At 35.4% G+C, this 24,926-nt stretch overlaps 1 protein-coding gene across 8 annotated transcripts in view; it reads left to right on the top strand.

The window, feature by feature from the left end:
- LOC145969900 (zwei Ig domain protein zig-8-like) overlaps positions 1-23,350 on the top strand; it is a 248,016-nt gene extending 224,666 nt beyond the window's left edge. For 5 of the 8 annotated variants that reach the window (XM_083096214.1, XM_083096213.1, XM_083096212.1 and 2 more), the window contains 3 exons: positions 16,967-17,094; positions 18,902-19,070; positions 19,649-23,350. In XM_083096214.1, the coding sequence (XP_082952340.1) occupies positions 16,967-17,094; positions 18,902-19,070; positions 19,649-19,740 (389 nt within the window). In that variant the 3' untranslated portion in view covers positions 19,741-23,350. Of the gene's footprint in view, positions 1-16,966; positions 17,095-17,335; positions 18,075-18,901; positions 19,071-19,648 lie in introns of those variants that run through there. The other 3 variants (XR_014438263.1, XM_083096209.1, XM_083096211.1) reach the window with 3 other exon arrangements.
- The last annotated feature ends 1,576 nt before the right edge of the window (positions 23,351-24,926 follow it).

Genomic DNA, 24,926 nt, shown 5'->3' on the forward strand with positions numbered 1-24,926 from the left:
CGTTGTTAGCATTTATCGAGACCCAATCATGTCTGAATAATTCAAACAGTGAAAAAGTGGTCGGAAAAAAAATGCAGAATCTCGTAACTTTTGATGCAAACTTTGCTAGCCGTTTTAAGTGCTGAAAAGAATAAAAGGCCGTGGCACGTGGCGAAAGTTACAAGTTAGTAGGCCTCGTGGGAACTACCAGACGAAAGAATTATAAATCAATGCAGGGAAGTTACTCCAAGAAAAATTACTAACGACACGTGTAGCAGTCAAACATGGATATTATCCACAACGTATGAGGTCGAGCAATCGCATTAATGCGTGCATAACATACGACGAGAAAAGTAAAAGTTTTACGATTCGTAAAGAGATGAATGTATATTTTGGAATATATAGATCTTGAGAAAAAGTAGATAAAATTTATTTTATTCATATGTGCATTACATATTAATTTTCCATCTAAAGCATTCTTGAAATGAATGGAACATTTATTCTTCCAAAGATCTATCTTTGGAAGAATATTAAAATATTATATATATAGATTATTATATTAAATTATTTTTAAAATTATTATATTAAATAATTTTTCGAATAAAGCCAAAAAATTTTTATTTTAGAATATCATTCGAACCAGATCTGTCGAAATTCTTGATCAAGATATTCTTTCGTTGATTCGTCAAACCTCAAGTTAGAGAAAATTCTATCGTGATTAGTTTTCGAGAGAAAACGTTGTCAAAGACCAACAGGCATTTCGCGAACACGAGTCACGAAAGTATCCAATTATCGTCAGGCTAATGAAGTCTTTTCCTCGAGAAAAGAGGGTGGGCTCAAGAAAGAAAAATCAATGGCTACTTTGCCAATGTACTTTCTTCTTGTGTCTATCTACCATCCATCACAATGCTTCTAGCTTCTTCTCTTCTCTTCCCCTCTGTCAGTCAAAGCTTGTCATTTTTTTGTTTCCTCAAATTCTCTGTACTTTCAACTTTCTTAGAGAGAAATTTTTAATATTTCTTGACTTCTTCAGCAACATTTCATGATTTAATTAAAACAATGATGATAATTATACACTTTATAGAACATCAAACTTAAAAGGCGAATTCAACAAGAATATGTATAATTTTCATTTTTTTTTAGATAGCCACATTTTAAAATCCGAAAAGATTGACGACTCTCTGACACTTCTGATACTTCTCCAGTAAAAAAGAGATTTTTTAAGTTTCCAGTTTTTTATATTTTCTTTCATATCTCCACCAGTCTTGAGAAAAAGACATCTAAAGATAATCACAGGATAGCCAGGAGTAAATGGCTGTCTAATTTGTTTGTATATGTATAGATATTTGAATAAAGATACATATGCAAGATAACAGCAATAATATAATCCAAAAAGAGGGATAGATTGCGTTCAAGCAATTGATCGAAGTGACGTGATAGAACTCTCACTCTATTTCCGTCCATTTAATAAAGACTCCAAGCGAACCAGACGACGCGAAGCGGATCGAAAAACAATAGTCGACCTTTCAACGGCATTCTTGGCACGCGATGTCCGTGAAATTGTGGGGACAAATTGAGCCTTTCCGGAAGCGAACGATTCTTCTTCAACATTGCGCTCGTCGCCGTTTCATCGCAATTCGCACCGACTGCCTGAAAAGGGACCGATCTCGCTTCCTTCTCGCAAGCCTTTTTTAACTGCTTCGTCTTTCTTTCCCTCTTCGTCTTCGGATCGCGTCGATGCTTCTCTGTCGCGATTGATGTCGTCGAGAACTATATCGTTTGACTTGAAAGCTCGATTTTTAAACGGTTCGACGTTTTCTGTGAGAGGCAACGGGTAAAGACCGTATCGAAAACTGCGAATGCTTGTCGGAAATTTCAAGAAAATACCAGTCGTGCTTACATCAATATTACGTGGTCTAGATTATTTTCATAAAACAATCAAATCACGCGCATATTATTTTTTAATAGAATTAAAACAATTTCAGAAAGAAATAATATTTTTATACACTATAAAATATATAATTATATAATAAAATATATAATTATATAATAAAATATATAATAAATATATTATAAAATATTTATAAAAATATATAATTATTTTTTAAATTATTTCTAAAAATAATACTGCCTTTTTGATTAGTAATATCAATTTTTCTCAACGATATTCCTAGAAACTAATTTTTAACTTGAATGTTCCTAATTGCACGAGAAGAAGCATTTATTCATTTTGACAATCTTCTTTAATCACTTGCGAGCGCGAGCGCTTCCATCATTTCTGTTATCAGTCGTATGACGATCTATATGCTGAACAGGCTCTCCGTTATCTGTATCAAGGCAGGAAACGGTTCGTTACGGATGCGAACGTTGTGCCGTTTATCGATGTTAACAGCCAGAAAGTCGTCTTTGTTGCCGGCCACCTTTTTTTCGCGGTATTACCTTCCTTTTATCTCGAGGTCGCTCACCGTTCCTCTTTATCTTCCTCTCTATCTTTCGCTTCATTTCATTCCCATCTAGGAGGGCAATAAAAGACATGAAAGTTTTATCTTTTCATTTGCGTCTTCCTTTCTCCCTTTCTTCCTCTCTCTGTCTCTCTCTTTTTCTTCCATCGAGTTTTTTCTATTAGACTGCAAGATCGTTTAATGACCAAACACAGATACTCGGTACGGAAGTACCACCGGCAGTGCTTTCGCTAAAATAACTTAAATAATTCGTTCGATCCGCAAATGAGTGATTTACATCCAGATCTGGTCTGGTTCTCTTAAGTCATCGTCAAGTATCGGCTTAAACGGAGAGGTATGTTCATTTTGCGAAAACAGAGAAACGAGTGTGGCAGTGTTCGCAATTTGCTTGCGTTATATCGATTGAACGACTGTCAACTTACAGCGATCGCGCCGACGAAATGCATAATGAATGAATCATTTACATCGAAAGTCATCGCGAGACGATTGTCTATCGTCGACATTTCAGCTATTAATATGATCATTTTTTTGAGCTTTTCCTTTGGCTGTTCTCAATCGGTTTTTAATCAATTGGGGGATCTATGATAATTCGAAATTGATTAAAATCAATGATTTGTAATGAATCGTCATTATATAATTGATCGATTATTTATTTTTTTCATAGGATAAAATATGTAATCTTTTTTGTAAGTCTTTTTAATTTAATTTATTCTGCTTGCAGTACTTCCCCGCAGTCATTTTCACGAAAGTCACTCACCGTAATATTGTAGAGACTTCCACTTAATTCTTTCTCTTTTCGCCGAGCTTGAGAATTTAATTAGAGATACTATTTTTCACCATAAGCTTCTAACCCACTATATTGTGCATCTCCCTTAGTGCTCATTAGAAACGCTCCAGAAGTGAAAATAATTCGAATGAATAGACGAAGATACTAGAAACTATTATCAAGAATGGAAACATCATCTATTTTGCTTAAAGTCCCATACAAAATTCATAAAATTTCGAAAATTTTATCCAATAATTACATTATTCCTTTTCTGCGTTATATAACTCAGGGACAATGATACATCGAGTATCGTTTTAGATTTTACTGTTATCCAAGTTCGGACGTTCACCTTCTTCTCTCGGTACCAGCGAGGCAATATAGCACTTTCGCCGTGAATCAATTTCGCGGCCGTCACGTACTCGGTCAAGTCGTTTCTCATTGACGTTAGCGGAAGTGAGAGAAAAAGGAGTCTCGAAATGTGGAGGAAAGTCTCAGCGAGACGAGTGGGCAGTAGTTTTCGTTTGTCGCAAACGTGCGTCGAAAGTTAAACCATGCACATGCAGCATAACGAATTTACGTTACCTCTAGTGTGTAGAAGTTCCTTAACCATTACTGAGTGGTCCGGCTAGCCGGGACATTAGACAGCTAATTAGTGTTCGCTAATTAGTTTTCGCGCAAACTAATGTCTTTTCGGCAGAAACCGCGCATTATCATATTGCGTACATGCTCAGTTACATGTTGTGAGATCAGATATCATATCGATAAAAATATTATACAGGGTGTTCTAAAAAGGTATGTCAAAAATGTAAGGAGATATAGTATTCCTCACACCTGAAGGATGAAAAAATGTTATATGGACATAGGTGCGGAAATGCTTATTTCAGGAGTTATGTTGAAAATACTGTTAGCTGTATTACTTACACAAGGAAAAATGTAGGATTAATTATTGTAGACGACAATCGTTTAATTAGGCTTATTTACATTTGGTTTTAATGTGACCTTGAGTATGTTACAATAAATGTTGAACATGTTCACCATTTTCCTGAATACAAGCAGTGACACGTCGACGCATCGATTCATGGACACGTTCAAAAATGTCACCAGTGCTGTTCAAGATCTTCGTGACCGTATCACTGCAGGTTGCGAGACAATCCGCTATACGCCAGGCATTTTTGAACGTGTCCGTGAATCGATGCGTCGACGTGTCACTGCTTGTATTCAGGAAAATGGTGAACATTTTCAACATTTATTGTAACATACTCAAGGTCACATTAAAACCAAATGTAAATAAGCCTAATTAAACGATTGTCGTCTACAATAATTAATCCTAATTTTTTCCTTGTGTAAGTAATACAGCTAACAGTATTTTCAACATAACTCCTGAAATAAGCATTTCCGCACCTATGTCCATATAACATTTTTTCATCCTTCAGGTGTGAGGAATACTATATCTCCTTAAATTTTTGACATACCTTTTTAGAACACCCTGTATAATAACTATCAACAATATTTTATGACAAAAACATTAATGTATTTTATGACAAAAACGTTAATGTATAAAAAATAATAAATATACATCGACCAAAATAATTAATGAACAGCGTACTTTGTTAAATGAAATTTCAAACACTTATAAACCAATATTCGTCATGTTGCAACGATAAAAAATGAAGTATATTAAATATATAAATATAAACTCATCATCGTCGTAATTCCAGCAAGTGATATTAATAACTGTAACGCGCGGTAATAATCGAGTATATTTCTTTACTAAGTTTCCGCCGTACAGCCACTGCGTCCTGAAAACGGTGAGAGACTGTCGCGCGTTCGTGCATTTATCGCGAGGTAAGTGCTAGAAATTGCGGCTCCCGAGTATGCGAGGGCCCTTTGAAAATTAAAGAGGCGCCGGCGAATCCATTAAACGCAAATTTATCCACCACCGTCCATTAAGAGACGCGATTACCAAGATTATCATGAAGCGCTGTCGCATGAAACTCGGTAGAGAAATAAACGCAGTTATCCTGGCATCGTGCAGTTGATTACACTTTCACATTTCTGGCGGACGCCACGTGTCCCAAACGAAGAGAACTCTTCAACTCAAAGAAGATGCTTAACAATCACTGACGGAAACGATTCGTAAAGAATGTATATTACTCGCACGAACAATAATAAATGCGAGCGGCTCATCTGGCTTAAATGATGCTCGTACATAATACTTGTCTCGGCGAGTATTCAATTTGATAAGCGAGAACTCGGTTTAGTTTATGTCTCAGAAACTTTGTTCTACTCTCTACCCGCTCCCGAATTAATGCCATCCACGCTGGCCGGCAATGCAAATATGGTTGGTGCTTCGTCGGTGACGAAGTAGTATATTCAATTTGTCAGAGTTTTGGGACGCTTCGGTCGCGTAGCTGCCGGTGGGTCAAACTACCGCTCGAAATCCTTCGTGCATACAAGTCCAGAGTGAAACCTTGTGCAAATCATACAGCAGGATTAGGAAATGAAATATATACGAGTGGAGGAGTTCTTGGAGAAAACTGGATCAAGATAATCCTATGGAGATCTATATTCAAGCACTGTACAGCGAACGATGATCGCGAGTACATCGAGATTCGACTCTCTAGAGAGTCATGAAATTTTGGATAGGAGACGTTTGCAAAATTTAATAGACGTTAAGTAGAGAGTGCAAAGATGCTCAAATGTAGCACGGAAATACTTCATGTTGAATTTCCGAATCGATATTATTACTTCTAACTGCGTCCAGTGCATGACACGTTAAATTATGTATATTAATTGAAAGAGAATTCTTTCATTTTATCTCGAAAACTCTCCTAGAAACAGGAGCGACAATCGCTCTTGCTTTTCTTCTAGCGAAATACTTGACAGCTTTACGCTCGTTTGTGCTAGTTTGTTTGTTTGTCAGCGTTACCGCGACTCTCAACTCCAGTAAGAGATATAAATTTCGCTCGGAATATTGTCTTCGTACGGTTTACCACCAAGTATGCGTACTATTAATCTCAATTTCAGTGTTTAGAGACGAGTGCACCGAACGCGCGGCGTAAGGTAATTTTTGTCGCGACGATAAAATCGTGATTATTGAATTCTTGCGTTTTATGTCACTCTCTCTCGCCGGTGACAAGCCTTAATCCTGGATGTTGTGCTCTGCGCGCGAACGCTCCACACGCCGCGGGATTGAAAACGCTTTAGAGTTTTGCTGGGAATTGCACGATATGTCGCGATACTTTCTCATAAATATTAATAAGGGCCTTGACAGGCTGCCAGACACGAGTTTTTCGATAGAATCAGCGTGTAATATACATATATTGTATCTGTATATTATGGAAAAGGATATTATGATGCGAAACATCATAGTTTTATTTCATTATTGATTAAACACGCATTGGAGCGTGATAAATATTTTGTTCCAGCTAGAATTTCGAATGAACGATGACTTGTCGCGCTAATGCATGTTTAAGCGGTTATTAAATGCGTGATGAAAAATACATGTCTCCCTGTGCTGCGTAATATTATAAAATATTCACCAGTAGTTTCACGGGGTTAAAGGAATCATTATGAGAACCGCCATATCATATCACGCACACATCGAACACAATGTCGGTTACTTGTATTTCGTTCGCGCGCAAAAATAGCACGGTGCACTTAAGTAACGTCCCGTAATTACAATGCCATGCATGGTAAGAGCCGAGGCCCAAGTATTGTTATCATGATGATCCGGCCGGCCTGTACTTTGTAATTACAGGCCGCTCTGCACGAGCTTGTCAGGAGCCCGGCCATAGCCATTAAAATTAAAGGTTTCGTATTTTCAACAGCGCCTCGTTAATTCGTCGCTATGATGGTTCGTATCGCGTATTACTAATAAATCGTTCGGCGCGCAATACATATTTCGCTTTCGCCAGGTTGTATCGACAACACGGTGATGTGTGTGATTGCGAAATAAGGGCGACGAGCGAGAACCGGGGGAAGAATCAACCGCGATTTAATTGCTTGCCCATCGGCATCCGTGCCGTCGACCTATCGCCCTGAATATTGCTCTTTTTTCCGGTTCGTAAGTTCGAAACTAATTAAAAGTCGACTGCTAGCGATTTCGTCGACCGTGTAGCTGGTAATTTCTCGCTCCAAGAGCAGTCGATTTGCTCCCATCCTATTGACAATCCCTATTATATTCGGATTTTTTCTCATCGTTATGTATTGATGAAATCATAGCCCAATTTTATTAATTTAAATTTTGTTTTTATTGAGCGGTTAGACTTCAATTACTAAACTAGTTTGTAAGTTACCAAGATTTTTAGAAATTGCAATGGGAATTACTGGTAATGATGGCTTTAATCATAGCAGAATCTTCGTACACACTTCTATATCGGTAAAGCTCTCTCTCCCTCTCTCTCTCTTTCTCTCTCTAGGAAACATTGCATAATCCTGTTTTCGTCGTTCCTTCGTACATTCAGGCACAAAATATGGTAAGAATTTCGCAGAGAAAGCAGAGGTTAATCCATATTAAAATGGATAACTATCTATCATACAAGACGATAGACACAAATGATCGATGCGTTTACGAAAAAGCAGAATTCTGATTTCTGAAATTTCAGAAAATAACTTGTCAGTTCGTGCAGCTTTTATTGAATTATAGACTCAGTAATATTAAAGAAGATATAAACTATATTACTCGTTCAAAAATTGCATTCGTCGCCGAATGGATTTTATATTTTCGTTCGAAATCTTTATGAAATGTGACATTCTAACTCCAGAAAAGTCATAACGATAAAAGCTTAGACTACGATCAAAAAGAATCGAAAATATCTGTTATCGTTATAGCGATATAATGGCAATGCAACTTTTAGTACAATGTTTAACCCGATTTTCGGTAATTCCTCTATCGTTAGACCATTGTAAGAACAACACAGTTTTAAATACTAAAGATAGATTCAAAAACTTGGACTTTATCTCAAAATATAGTCGGATAGTGCGGCGATAAACAAAAACAAAAGCTTGATATATTATGAGTATTAAAAATAAAATTCTCAAGATCCTTTAATTCTTTTTTATATTAAAATTTCAAATAAACTTACCGCAGCTGCATTAAAATGACACATTTGCCAATACCAATTTTTCAGAAACCGTTATATTATGATAAAATAGGCGGTCGAATCCACAAGCCGTAAATCGCACCTCCGTGTAGAGGAAAATTCATCCTCGCGTAATAACGGCGTTGAACTATTTCGAATATCCCGAGGATGGAAATATATCACCGCGCGAAAACTATTTGGCAGCGATGTGTGCCGCAATGATAATACCGATGACACTTTTATCGTGCTAAAGGTAACATAATCCTTATAGAGGCAATGGTATTTTTACGCTCTGATATCGCTATCTTCTTCATTCCTCCGAAGAAACTAAAAAGAAACTATTCCATGCTCTATACATAAATTATTTTCTGTTATTTAAATTATGCGATACAGCGCGATATTCATCTGTTATTTCATTTTTTTATTAATCTGCAAAAGATAATAATAAATTACATATCGGTGAGAAAAACACCATGAGATATATTCACAGTCGCACATGCATCTTTAGAGAAATAATTGCCGCTCGTAAATATTACGATAAAATAAATTTAAATTCCCATTTCCTTATCGTTCCGATTTCTACTTCAAATGGATAAATAGCTGTAGCGATATATCTGTTTGGTTAAATAACTGTTGCTTTTATACGCTTATAAATACGTTTAATATTGAGAGATAAGTAATCGCGCGAACTGATAGTAGTTAAAATTGTTTGTAGGGAATAATTACATTTTCTTTTGATACTTGGCAATCATGTGTGTGTGTGTTTTAAAAGATAATAACACGACGATATACGACTTGCTATATGTGGCAACTCGGGTCTCTCATTGCAATATTTATTGAGGTTTATTATAAGAATTATTATAATATTTCTATCTTTTAAAAGATCAGATTTTAATATTTATATGCAATATAATTTCGAAATAATTTATATAAAAAATTACTCTATTATACGCGATGAAAAAGTATTTAGGAATTTTATACATATAATCTGATGCCATTTTATTTTAAGCAGATTAAAATTTAAACTTAATAAAATCGAAATACAAATGGACAAAAGATTAAAAGAAAATAGCATAAAATTAGCGCTTTATAAAACAAATACGATTAGTAATTATTAAAATTACTTTTTAAAAATAATTAATAGTTATAATTATTTTTTATTTTAAAAAATAAATTAGTTAAATATGCAATATGCATATATAAACATATCTCGTGTTTCAATCTTCATTATTCATAAACAATAACTAGCACTGCATAAATGTTAATATTATTATTATATAGTATTAGTATACAAGGGAGATAATGTTATATTTATATAGAATAAATGTTATAATTATTACAAGTATTATTTGCATAAAATTCATAATTCAAATGATACACTGAGAAAAAGGAATTGTTGAATTAAATAAATAACTTTAGTTGACTTCTATTTTGTTAATTCAATGCTAAAATTGTCTAAATAACAAAAAATGTGTTTTAATTAACAAAATAAGTGATTGAGACACTTGAATCAATTAGTTGAATGGGTATAGTTGCATGAACACCATTATGTGTTACTGGAACTAAAAAGATATGTTGAATGAACTGAATCAAAATCTGAGTAACTGCACATATTGTTAAACTAAAAAATTTGGAAAAACAATTTTGATGGTTTGAAACAATCAAATATTCCATTTTATTAATCTTGTTCGCATGTTACGATGAACTAAATCTTCAGTTAGATACAAGATATATTACAACTAATAGTCTGAATCTTGATGTAACGAAATAATGATTTGAGAGAAATCATAAAACAATTAAATACAATTTATACATTTAGTTAATTGAATCAATTATTGTATTGAATTTTCTCGACATTGTTGTATCATTTCAAGACCAAAATTAATTGAATTAAATACGATAATATTCATATACTTCCACGAGCTTCACGCCTCGCCTCTAGATGGCGAAAAGGAAAACGCCTAACCCGAAAGTGACATTCATCTAAGACAATAATATAAGGCCGCGACACAGGTCCCACGAATCACGGCTTATCGATTAAAGAGTGATATTATAGCCGCATCTTCTATAGCTTTTGCAAGGAGCTCCAGAGCTCCATGTAATTAAGCAAACGGTTAATTTTTTTTTAATTCCATCATATATGTATCTATATACAGAGAACATTAAATCGATCAAGTTTTTGAGAAATGACATTAAAATAAAAATTTAGTAGTTAGCTAACTTGACGAAAAATTATTCTGTTTTTAATGGATATATTGTCATAAGGATTATATATTCGCTCAAAACATTGAAACATATACACAGAAGAACAACTCATTTACTTCGCCCAAACAGATTTCTAGTTCTCACTATATCTATTTCAGTTGATCTAAAATAATATTTAGTTCAATTAACTACTTTTCATTATTTCAAACAATTATGTAATCTTATTATTCGGCCTGTATATGCTGTTGGCAGCCCGTGACCGCCGGATTTAGTTAATTCAACAAAATTTTCAATGTTTTTACAAAATTTTTTTCTCAGTGTACATACATTTTTTGACATTAATTATAATAAACAAATTATTTAGTTTAATATCTTTAAATATTAATTACGATATACCTGGTATTGCAATAGTTAAATACTAATATTTGATATATATTCTATAATACATAATTTAAATATCTCTTTTAGTGTAAATTATTCTATACTTTAGGTTATTAATAATATATTTATATTGTAATATTTATTATATAAATATAAATATTGCATCACAAACATAATTAAATTAATTGATTTAATCTTTAATTGGTATCAAAATACGTCGAATTGTAAATAATTATAATATTATATAATTGTAAACACAATTATCGCAAATGCACATATAACCATAATAGGACATAACCCCCGTGCTGTAGCGATAACAAATTTCAACGTTTCATAATATATAAAAGCCTTAAATTACTCAATTTATCTAATAATTAAATATTTTCTCTCTAATTATAGCTTGAATTGAGAATCGATAAAATGAATTCGGTCATCGCTGCCGATAAAACGTAATGTTCGATAATCGCGCCGGTTATTCTTATGCGTATAACGACGAAGCAATTCGTAGGAAAGCATTGCTTAATCCGGTTTCGATAATCCTCTCATCATCGCCTGTACATTCGTAGCGGCGCGATGGCGGATAGACGTTTCCTAGAAAATGGAGCAGGATTAACGGTCCAGCGGAGGTGCTGCACGGACCGGAATAAAGTTTCGTTAGCTCAATATCGCGCCGAATGATTTCCGATTCTGGCCGGTAGCCAAGCTCCTTCCGGTCGGTTTAGCTGAAATAAAGGATGTCATATTGAGAATTTGAGGAAAGTAATGCTTGGCCGGCCGTGCCGGACACCATTGTAAGCCGCGCGCGGATTGCCGGGGGTCTGCTCGCGGCCTGGAAAACGCTATTCTGCGGGATTATCGCGGACGATAAAATCGGTACGTCCGTCGTCACAGTTGGGTATAACGCTTCCCGGGTTTGTTAGCTGATCGCGGTTTCAAAATAACCGCGAGCTTTTTTATCGAACATTCCCGTCGGGATTGTTTTCGCGGTCGAGGGGGTTCGATGTGTACCGCGAAACGTATCGCCCGATCAGTTCCATTGCTCGTTTGGTTTTGCTCGAGTAAATTGCCGATAAAGACGTCTGTAAAAAGCATTTATGGACGCAATGCCGCATGATCGTATAAATGTGATTCTTGAAGCCGCACGATTGATGAAAATGTATCTGAAAAAGTTTTCCTCTATAACATTGAATTGTATCTATTAGATACATTGGATGTGTATCATTATTCGAACAATGTCTTTTCTTAACGACATATTAATATTATAATGGAAAATTAATGTATAATTTGAGAATATATAAAACTAAACCGCATGCTTTTTAGGGACTTTAAAGCGAATAAAGAAAGTTATTCCTAGTATTAATATCAATTACAGGAGACTTTAAATTCTAAGACGGATGTGCTTTTTTCCAAGGATTCAACTATCTACTAGAATTGTTCCATTCTTGCCACGAGATAACACGATCGTTCCCGAGTCGAATTGGCAGCTACGAAAGTAATTAGAATTCCTAATGATCGCAAGTACGCTTAAGTAAGTGCCAGTAACAACGCATTATTAAGGTATAGATACTCGAGCAGCTTTTCTCCCGGGGGCTGAAACTTGAAGCAGCTATTCTAGTTAAGAATCTCGCCATTACCATCGCCTTTTGTGTAAATGGTTCTTGTTCGGTAGTTGAGCGGTAGTTCCCTTATAAGCGTGACGCTTGCCACGGGGAGTATCGTAATGCAAGTGAGCACCCTGGTTCATGGTTTCGAAAACGCGTTCCGATCGCGTTAGTATCCAACGGCTAAGGCGGAAATGTCGAGCTATCTCATCGTCGATCAAACATTAATCCATAAAATATACGTGTTTGGAATAGAGTAATAACTTATGTACTAAACTTGATAGTATCTTATCTATTAAACTTAACAGTAATTTGTCTGTAAAGAGAGATGTTGATTGCAGTGACATTAAATAATATTATGATATAAAGATAATATTACACATGTTTAAGAGGGAAATGCAACAAAACTTACACAACTGCAGCGTAATCTCCCAAACAATTATTTACTTCACCGCATTCGGACGCGATGTATATTCCCTTATCGTCGTTTTATCCTTCCATAAATGACGCGTCTATCGGGCACAATCGCACGCAACGCTCCGTCGGTGACATACTGGCGAGTGATGCGCAATCAGTATGACATGACGTCGGATATGCACGCGTGTCGTGCATACATATACTGTATACCTGGACACATGACATTCCGGACACAGTGGTCAGTGTCCACGCGGCCGACATCGATCGCTGAATTCGAGCGCAATCAATTTCTATCGGCAATGGCGCGAATGAAAGATCATTATCGGCGTAGGAATGCCGGACACGAAGGGATAGACGGGCGGGCCCAACGGCGACTCTCGCTCCTGACAATATGGCGTGTAACATATAGGATCGTAGTTCGTGTTACTGCGATTATTCGGTTTCCTCTCTTGGTCTCTCTCTCTCTCCCCCTCTGTTTGTCTGCTCCCTCCTCTCTCTCTCTCTCTCTCTCTCTCTCTTCTCTTGCTCCCTCCCTCTTTCGGTCTCTCTCTCCTTTCCTTTGCTGCAATCTCTTTCCCTCTCTCCCTTCATGCTGCCGGCAGTAATACATTCAGTGGCTGCACACACTCGTACCGGACTTGTCCCTTAACTTATAACTTATCCCTCGATATACCGTCAGCTGCGTATGTCTGTCAGATTAATGGCCTTGATCATTACAAACGTATGGACATCGGTCGGAGTGGTAACACGAAAAATGATCCGCGACTACGTTCCTGAAATGCACAGTTACCTGGCTATCGATGTAACTTATCGACTATTTGTGTTTTATACTGAAAAGATTATTATTAAAGAAAATAAATGCACCAATTGTAATGGATTGCATAGTCTGTGAAATAATACGGGTGATTTATTTAAAATAATGCAACATGCGATAATAATATGATTAAATAATTGAAAAATAAATTATGAAATTATAATATTAAACATATATTAAAAGGTGCGTATCATATTGTATAGTTTATGAAATAATGCGTATGATTTATTTAAAACAATGCAACAATAATATGCTTAAATAATTAAAAAATAACTTATAGAATAATATTAAGCATATATCACGTCAAAAGATTGTATCATATATTGATCTCTGAATTACAAAACAGAACGACCCTCTTTTATTCGATGTGAAACAAGCCATCTGGTAACGATACAGGAACGATAGTAGTATCGGATGACCCGCAATTTTCTTTTGGGAGGGGAAACTCTCGCCCTTTTATCCGAACGTATTTCGCAGAGGCAGAGGGTTTACTATCCCCCATGCTTGTTAGATTTTTTGCAGCCAACACGGCAGAGTGGTAATTCAATTGCGGACGAAATAGCGGTCAGCGTACGCGTGGTCCACTCTCGATTTATCTCTACCTTTCATTCAAAGGTGAAGCAACGCAGTGATCGATCAAAGATGGATCGATAGCTCGGTTAAAGATGAGCCAGCCAATTCGATTTAGCTTTTTCCGAAATTTCAGAATATTCCGCCGGCATAGCTCGCAGCTATCCGCGAACAGAGCAAAAGGATGCCAAGAGTACTTGAACGATCTTAAACTTAAGAGCGTTCTCGACGTTGAATATAATATATATCTTATGCATAACGCTCTGAATATATTTGCGCCGATGCTTGATCGTACGCTTGGATTGTCTTTTTGGTTAGAAAAACAAACTGATAAAAAAATGTCGTTTGTAACTATGTTGCAAATGTGGTATACAAAGTGATTATTATACAATAAATAGGCTATAATGTGATTATTATCAAATCTACATCGGTGTTGCTTTAAAAAAATTTTTCTAAGATTCTCTATACAACTCTGAAAATATTCACTTTTATAAAAACAAGAAATTTGTTAAAAACCGAAATTACAAATACAACTGCATTTAGTATTTAGTATATTTCGATTGTCTATGATTACGTGTTTTTAACTAACAAATAAAAAAACATTAGTTAAAACGATGTTTGATTCACGTGTCTTTTTTTGTCACAAATATCTTGATGATAATCGAAGGATGAGAATCGACGGTCGAATTTCTGGCGATTCTATTCAGCTAGACTATGTGAACTGTCAAAGTAACCGATCGTTTTCCCTAACAGGCGCTACCGTTTGTGAAGAGTCGTTGAATTTTCGAGATATCTGCAGCAGATCGTAAAACGAACGATGTCGCATTTCTCTTTAATGCTTGCAAGAAGCATTCCCCCAATTGTCCAGGGACGTATCTCTGGAAAGGAAATAAAGCTCTTTCGCCTAGAGCAAGTAGTCGACTGACAAATATGCACGACCGCGACTGTCCTGTACTCGAGCAGTGCGTCAACGAGATCTTCATTTTAGCGTAACAACGTTAACGTTAGTGTCGCAAAAACGTCCTCTCTTAACAGCTAACGATGAACTCCTCGTATTCTCGTTAACGTCGTATCTCAACGACGTTCGTGCTATATATATACCTTTCTCTCTCTGACTGCCAAATGACGAAACCAAGGAGAATCCACGACCCTCAGACCCGCAAGTTTGTCAAGTGGCGACGATGTTCTGCCAAAACCTGTACAGGCAAAGAGAAAATTACGCTTTGAAATAGATAAATTGAATTCGCAAAGAATACAAAGAGCAATCTTGTTTAATGAAAAAAATCAGCATCTTAAGAGAATTTATCTTAAACATGTTGGAAAATATGTACAATACCGCTTGATTTAAAACTTCAAGAACATCAAGATTTCTGATAAAAGTAACTCAAGGAAACGGAGGAAGCAGTTTAGCAAGGTAAACGCATAAGACTCCGAAATGGGTGTCGTACAAGCAGTTTTATTTAACGATAGCCTGTATCGTTAACTTGCAAATTACGTTTAACGCGGTAATCCTTCGATATATGATGCTGCAAAACGTTATTACACAGAATAATGCGCCACGCTAATAACACGGTGAGAAATACTTGGAATTTCTTCACGACGCAACCGCTTAATTCATTCGTTTTGTACTCCATCAGAGAAGTTAAATAGTCGGGGGCTTCGTGAGAATAAATGTCGACAATGCGAGCAACAAAAGTAACTCGTTTATGAAACAGTAATAAGCTACCCAAGACGATCGCGTTCGTTTTGGTATTCCCGGGGAGGAAATGAAGATCTCCCTGTGCCGCCGCAAACCGCCTGCTCGCAAGTCGGTCAGCAAACGGCAGAGGAAGTCTCGAAGCTGGTTTGTCAGATAATTGAGATCCACCAATGGGAATCCGAGAAACTCGGAGAATCTCGGCCGACAGACTGTAACGATCCTGTGTACCGCGGACGCGGAGATTCCGCCGAGGTAGTATTTCCAGCAACAAGATTTAATGGCGGCTCGTGGGAGGGATGGGATAAGGAAGAGACACATCGGCGCTACGTTTCTCGCTCGTTGATTCTTATGGAACGACAAAAATTCCAGACACGCAGTATCGCGCGGTATTACTTTCGCGGAAATTAAACCGGCTCTTAACGCCTCGAGATATGGTTAAGGCTGGTGGGGATATCGATATATCGGGTAGTTCTAACCGGTTCGAGAATAGGACACTTGAAAAGAATCCGTATATCTCGTGGTTCAATGATTTCTTCTCGATCGAATACAAAGAGAATTTCTCGAATAGAAACTCCCAGTCATCGTGAATTGAGTCCATAGGTACTTTTTTACGGAGGAACCTGTTTTCCGGGAAATAATGTGAATGCAATGCCGACCGCTCTTTTGCACGGTTATTGCATTTTATTTCGACAACTTTTTGCTCCTCTTTAAACGACCGCTCGAAAAAATACGGAACGAAGAATACACGAATGATAAGGGAAACAATCTCGCAACAATAACAAAAGTTATATTCAACTGTTGGTTTTTACTACAGTGTATTTTAAAAGGAAATATTAGTAAATCTTCACTACGAACATTCCTGTTTGCAATAAAATCACAATGAATGTTTGGAACATAAGTAAAACAACATTTAAGAACATTTTAGAAATAAGAAAATCTCTAGGAAAAATTAAAAATATTGTACATGCGACCCTACGCTTCATTGTAGAGCCTGTGACGGAAATAGCCGGTGGTCCAGATTTGTTTATCAACAAGGACAGTACGATAAACTTAACATGCTACGTGAGATACGCGCCCGAACCGCCGTCGACAATAATTTGGAGTCACAACCACCAGGTAAGCTTGACCTATGACCTGCAAGTAAAGTTCTTGTCGCTTGCTGAAAATCACCTGTCATGTTGCCATCAAGTCTGAAACTCACGTCATGAGAGACGTTTCAACTGAAATACATCAGAATTTCATTCAATGTTAGTTGTAGACCGCAAACGTCAACACAAACAGAAACATTTTTCATGTTTCTCGCGATCGTTAAAAAAAGTCTGTATTTCCGTTGGCCTGACGCGTATATCGATTATAGGTGGTAGCACGCTTTAGTTTCTTCGACCGTACGATATTTATGGAAGACGACGACAACGGCTTGCTTTTTCCCGTATTTCGACAAGGTGATGTATTTCTGTTCAAGCAATAGAATCACAATTAAAGGATTTGTTTGTTCGCGACAATATTCGTTTTATTCGTGGAATGAAGCAACTATTTTCGTTTGCAGCAATATACAAGTATCTGAATAACAGGGTTTCTCTCTCAATGCCACGAGATAAATCATTTGTTTAAGAGCAACACAAAAGTTCCTTGAGACGTGTATATTTTAAATCGCTTGAACTACAAGCAGGCAAAGACCTCGCGTTACGTTAGTTTTATATATTTTACTTTAAAAATCCTCACATTTATTTCTGTGAGCACACATATAACTGGAATAACCGGGACATCACTTTAAGTTGTATATTCGGAAAACTTATCTCGAAATGCGTTCTGCTACTCAAGAAAGACACCTACAGTCGCTCCACTTTTACTTCTTTCCGCAAAGTGCTTTGAATTTCATTTAGTCATGTCAGGAACAGATGAGACAACTCTTGTCTCTGTCTTTTTTCACAAGAAAGTAATTAACTTCTGCGTCGACTAATTATTCGTACTTATATTGTTCACGGCACTCGTCTTGAATGATAGATGTCGAATTATGTAGAGAAAAAGAAATAAAATTCGTAATATCATTTTGGCATTAATTGAAATTTCTCATTTATTTACACTAATACCTTTTATTCGAGTTCTCATAACTTTAATCTAGATGTTTATTTCAATTTTGATCTTCTAGATACGTAATATTTATTTAAAGATATTTTGTAATTACAATTAACTTAAAATCATCATCAATATCTTTTCATTAATGTGTGTATGTGTATCTTAAATTTATATATATATATATATATATATATATATATATATATATATATTGCATATACGCAACCTTTAATTAAACATAATTAATTCAATAACAAATTTTTCTAAAGTTTATTTAACTTTTTTATTTTACAAAATATTTCCTGTTGTAAAACCAAACACAGTTAGAAATAAAATTCCATGTCCATCTCTTAATACATTTTGTTTATATTTCATATATATCATATATTTCATGGATGTAGAAAATAGCAACAATTTATAATTCCCAAAGAGAATTCTTAATCTTCTTACTAAATTCTAGAAATCTTTGCAATATAATTAATGTGTATGCGTGAGACCTTCTCTCTTGCTTGCAGAATTATTGTAAATATCCAAATTTTAATTTGGACACAATATAATTAAACATGCACATTGTGTAAAAGTTAGTATTTTAAATGTTCCTGATGATATCTTTATAATTATATAATAATTATACGAGAGAGATACAACTACATATTTTATATTAAAATAGAAAGATCATAAAATAGGTATATTCTTATATTCAAAAAAGTCCTGGAAAAGGGGATTTCTGTCATTGCAGCTAACACATTCCTTCTTCAGCTTTTCCCACAGAGTGGCCTTATCCGCATCAGCTGGTCACGACAGAGGCAAGTAACCCGATGTGCTTTTTATACTCGTTCTTTCGCAGGCGATTAACTTCGACTCACCGAGGGGTGGCATCAGCCTGGTAACGGAAAAGGGGCCCGTGACTTCGAGTCGTTTACTCATTCAGAAGGCGATCGAGAGAGACTCCGGCCTTTACACGTGCTCGCCTAATAACACTCATCCTAACAGCGTACGGGTCCACATAGTCAATGGTAAAATGCCAATTTCGCTTAGGACGGGGGCTACGTGCAAACATCCAAATTCTTTTAAACTCTTTCTCGAGTAAGACATTCTTTAACCGAAGCAAACTAACATGTCGCAAGTAAACACGTTCGAAAGTTTAGCAATAAATTGTAATGACTTTTATCTTCTCATTGCAAAAGACAATTTATATAAAAAAGTTTTTAAATAATGTAAAATAAAATTTATAACGAAAATGATATTTATAATTCTGCAGAAAGCATATATATCATGTTTCAAAAATCATTTTTCTTGAGATTATCATGCTTGACGGATGGTATTAGTAGATACTAAAAGAAACACACTATCAAATGACTTTGGAATAGTTTCTAAGCTAGATCAGATGCAAATCGTTCTTTCGAGATACAAGCAATAGTATAAGAAAGGTGTCTTAAAAATACTTAGCCTGTGATCAGTCGAATAGAACGATGATAACTTTGTCCAAAGCGAGAGCCTCGCTCTCAACCCTGCGAAGAGAAACGTCACTTTAAATACCACCTGCTAAGAACCGCTTGAGCAAAGCGGCGTTATAGCATGGCGTTTGTTTCAGAAGAACAACCAGCGGCGATGCATCACGGGAGCGGCGACAGAATGGCCGCGACGTTGCTTCCGGTCGTCCTACTTCTTTGGATGATATTCTAGCCGACGCTATGCACTCCGGGTTGAATGTGCGCGAACTTAAGCGCAGTCGTCTAACTCCTACGAAACTAGCGGGCGGAGGTTCTGTTTCGCGGTTTTGTCTCCGGGAATTCAGCTCGCTGCGACGCGCATTCGACACATTCGCCTTGCGAAAGTAACGCGAATCTCACCCATGGTTCGCGTCGCGACGTCTCCCCCATTACATCATTAGAGCGTCAGGCTGACTAACAATAAAACGCATCCACGTTACGAGAAATTCAATTGTCATGTCGTCGTCTGAAAGATACGAACTGAAACGATAATATTAGAATAAATATATCAATAAATGATAGATTGATGCGATTACAATCGCTGAGTATATATTTCGTTCTATATGATCATGTATAAAACGATATAATTATATTTTTTGGAAAACGAGGGCGAAAATTTAGCTTAATATATAGAAGATTAAGATACAAATTAAAAATAATATTTTCGATTAACAAAGAGATTGAATTATCCAACGAAATTTTCTAATCATTTATTCAGTAATTTTTTTATCTCGTAATCAACAGACAAAAGTTATTCTACAATACTTATTAACACGATTAGTCGGTTTGCTGAAATTGGAACTATCGCGGTACTTTTAAGGCCATAATCATTTTGCGAAAAAGAACAATTTTAGAATCTTGCCTCGCTAAGAAAACAAGAAGTCTTTTTCTACTTCGGCGATGAGTCGCAAGTTCGTTTCTATCGTCTCTAGAATCTTTCCCCACTTTTCAAAATAAAAATCGTCTGCGAAGAAAGAACATTTTCGCAAAGATGGAGACTAGCCATACTAATATAACGCTTGACCTATTGTAAAAACGATCCAATAAACACATTCCTGAAATGATACTTGGGAAGGAAGGAAACAGCAATGAGAAAATTGCACTAATACCAAGAAAATCCGACTTTAAGGTGATATTTTTCAATATTAAGCAAATATAAAGAAAACGCTCTTTGCGCGAATTCTATGAACTTCGACAAAAAATTCGGAAAACGATTCGGATATTTAGACGAACGCAACCTCACGCAAAATTGCGTGATAATACGCGATGAATTTATTAATGTATCAAATGGAAGAAACACACGCGCTACACCGAACGCAATATGTCGGGGGTATTTCATTTATAATAAAATTTATCATCGTGTCTACCATTCCCACTTAACAGCCTTGAACACGAACACCGCGTTTCCGTTATTGCAGTTATTCAATTATTGAATGCATTCGGTAGACTGAACGTTCGCTCCACTCGTTGCGACTGTCAACAATGTCTCCTGCTGCGACTAGGGTATATATCCCGACGTAATCTTGTTATCGGATTATTGATTGTCGCGCATGAGACGAGTTGGAGGCTTTTATGCAAGTAGAATTTTATTAATTTATAAATACATATACATCGAAAAAAAGTTACTATACTACGTTATGATGTTCTAAAATTTGAAATATATAAGGTACGATAAAAATGTAACAGTAATGAAAACGCATGAGTTGTTTTAACGAAGACAAACAACATTAAAAAATGATATATATCATCATTTATATGGATATACGAAATATGGATATCGGAAATATTTACTGAAAGAACTCGATTAAACTGTTGCTTTTATTTGCCAATTTCCTTTAATGAGATCTCTCTAGCTTGGTTGCATTTTGAAAGTTCTTCAAATATTATATCAAGATTTTAACAAATATAATATTTTATGATTCTAAATGTTACAACATAAAAATTGTATTATATTAAACTGTATTACTTCAGAAAAAACAAACTTCGGAATATAATTAATAAGAGAGAGAACGCATGTATATCGCATTATGTGACGAATAGATGCTGCGTTTGCGCCTTGTATATATACATGAACCGATAAAACTCATTCAACTTCGGAAGTAAGGATTGACGCGGAAGGGGATGCAGGATTTTCGTGCAGGTACGTAAATATAACGGGCTTTTCCGGGCTTTGCGGCGGTACAACTTACCTATAGGAAGAAGGAAGGTTTATTTGCCGAACTTATAATAGTCTAGACTTCGAGACGGATTTTGTCCTCTTTATGGTTACCGGTAAAAACGTATAGTTCAAAAGTGCATTAGCTCTTGAAGATTCAAACTCGACGCGCCGAGATGATCTCGAGACTGTTTCGCTTTCCAACCGTAAAGGGGACTGCATTGTGTCTTCGCGTGAGCTTGGCAATATTATTGCATCGGAAATATACCTTGCTTCTTCAGGACCATTCGCGAGAAAGCTGAAATGGCTTCGATATCCCCGATCTTTGTCGCTATTAGCGTTCAAGGTGAGATTTTTCTTCTGTCAATGGGACCATGTAATCAGAGTGCATTGGTCCAATAGCGAATAATTCGCGTTTAGCAATTGTCGCCGACGTATATACGTAACGGTTCTATAGTTGCTGTATATAGTGAGTTAGAAATGTAATATTATAAGAATACTTCGGTGGCGGTCTTTAATCTAACTTATAATGACGCCGAAATTCGTTGTATTTCGAAGATCTCATGTACAATGTGTATATGTTTTTTTATAGATGCCGATAAATGTACGCGCCTAAGTCGATAAGGAGAAAAAATTGGAAAAGCGTAGATTAAGTGTTACTTGACGTCTTTCTCGATCGAAATCTTTTTCACAAACCTGCATATTTTTGCCGATTTAATGGCGAAAATACAGTGTCGGAAATTTTTATTTGCACGCATTTAATAAAAGAATGAGAAAAATTGATTCTAAAGTGAAGAATAAACGTGAATGCAAAACCTGCACATATTAGTATTATATACTGAGAAAAATCGTTTGATTGTATCAACAAGACATATCTGATAGAAGGCATTTTGGTTAAACCAAGCAGAAGTTATCACGATAAGACTCGATTTTTCATAACTAGAATGTTTAATAGATTTTACTATAAAGATTTTGTTAGTATTTTCTAGTTGGATCTATAAAATAAACTTTTTGTTATATTAATTAAACACAATTATGCGATATTTTTGTAAATTTAGTATTATTACCAAAAAAATTTGGTAAATTTAACAGGAAGAAATTAATGATACTCATCTGGTAATTCCTAAAGAAATTCTGATTCATTCATTTTCCAACAGACATACTGGTTGAATCTACCAGATTTCTAATCAATGCAACCAGATTTTTTTCTCAGTGTATAAATACATTATATAAATACATGATTAAGTGAATTCATACATTGGATCGCTTGGTAATTATAGATTTTTTTCTTAATGTTACCGCAGCTACTCGTTAACCATGTTTTCTTTGCTCTTGCATTACCGCTGACATCGCGTTTTAAAGGAGCAATTTTAATTAATACTTGACTCAACAGACGCTAATTACCTCCTTTTATGGCGCGAAAATTCTTTCACGCCTTTCTTTTCGCTGCTTTGTAACATAAGCCGGTCATCCTGTTCGTTAAATTTCACTTGCCGCGACCGTAACTCGTACCACATTCTTTTGCTTTTCAACCCCAAAGAATTTGTATTATACGTTTGCATTTACAAAATTGGAAGATATTATGTGGCACCGTTTATAATTTAATATTTTAGTAATATTATGTTTATAAATAAAGAATAAGACTACAATTAAATTGAAGATGATAAGCGTATATTCAATAAAAAATTTTACTTTTAAATACAATTTGTATAAGATTGATATAAAATCTGCTATGTAGTTTCGAAACTATAAAAATTTATTTATCTCTTTTTCTAACAATAAGATTGATTAATTATAATTTTATTTAATATTATTTATATTATTTTTATTTAATATATACATATACATATATATATATATATATATATATATATATATATATATATAATATTATATAAAATTATATTTATTATATTTTTCTAATTATAATTGTATTAATTATCATATATAATTATTAAAATAATAATTAAAATGTAGGTCATATGGAGAAAATAACTCACATAACTTCTATAACTTCTATAATGTGTGTCGGAAGATCAAGCTCAGTAAAAGCGTAAGTATCTTTAAAGATTTTACTTCTCTAATATTTTTATAAATATAAAATGCAGTATGTGTATTCATATATACATATTCGATCTGTAATTGATATGTAAAGTTCAGTTCTGCATAATTATTTCCATAATTATTATCTTCATATAAAGCGAAGCTAGGAGGAAACTTTCCGTTGACAGGCAATAATTTTCATCGCAAATGTAATTATTAACGCTCGTCGGATATTATATACCGTGTAGTTCATTATATGTGAATTAACAAATTTAATGACAGTTCCAGCATGCGTCATATCGCGATGCTACTGGTAGCAATGCATTAGTATAGTAGTTCCATCAACGAAGCATGCATCCAATCGGAAAGTCGATAGACTTTGTAACGTGACATGCGACCATACATTTCACTTCACGAGCGCTAAATATAATGTGTTCTTTTTTTATTTTATTCCCGAATGTATAAATTTTTTTTAAACAATAAACATAAATTTCAGCAACAGTAACAATAATGTGACGTATTTAACAGACCTTAAATCGAGTATCAAATCGATAAATACAATACTAGTCAATAAATGAATTGATAAGTATAACTATTTGTCACTAAATTCTATCAATTTTATATAGAATCCAGCAAAGAAAAAAAAGTAACAACACGAAAACGTAAAAGATTGAAATTATATTGTTAATTAATTAATCGATTCATAAATTATTACACTTTCCTATTATGAACCGATTGCGATTTTCTGCTACGGTTCGATGAGTTAATACAGAATGAGCGGTGTCATCAGCAGGACATGCATGATTCTAGCATAGATTTTCGTACAAATAGTGCGCTAATTCCGTCAGTTAGTTCTTGGTTAATACAATGGGTCAATTATCGATCATAAACCGACAAGAGTACATCGAAATATTCTATACGCGTAACTGATACTGGTAGTCAATAGCTGCGTATGTGTGTCAGTTGGCATTGTTAGAAATAATCATGTACATCGCGCATTGTCATAAGTATCCATATGAACGAACAGACTATAATGCATCAATCGAGATATGAAGAGGGCTATTGAAATTGTACCGCCCCAATTAATATCTAAAGCGGCAGATAACTCTCAGCCCCGTTTACTCGACATCGAATTCTGTGCGTTTCACACAGTAGCGTTCGGTGGCATAGCATTTCGAAGG

This window comes from Camponotus vicinus, unplaced genomic scaffold, assembly GCF_025532165.1.
Source record: "Camponotus vicinus isolate PSW18456_S1 unplaced genomic scaffold, iyCamVici1.0 SCAF_4, whole genome shotgun sequence".
Classification (NCBI taxonomy): Eukaryota; Metazoa; Arthropoda; class Insecta; order Hymenoptera; family Formicidae; genus Camponotus; species Camponotus vicinus.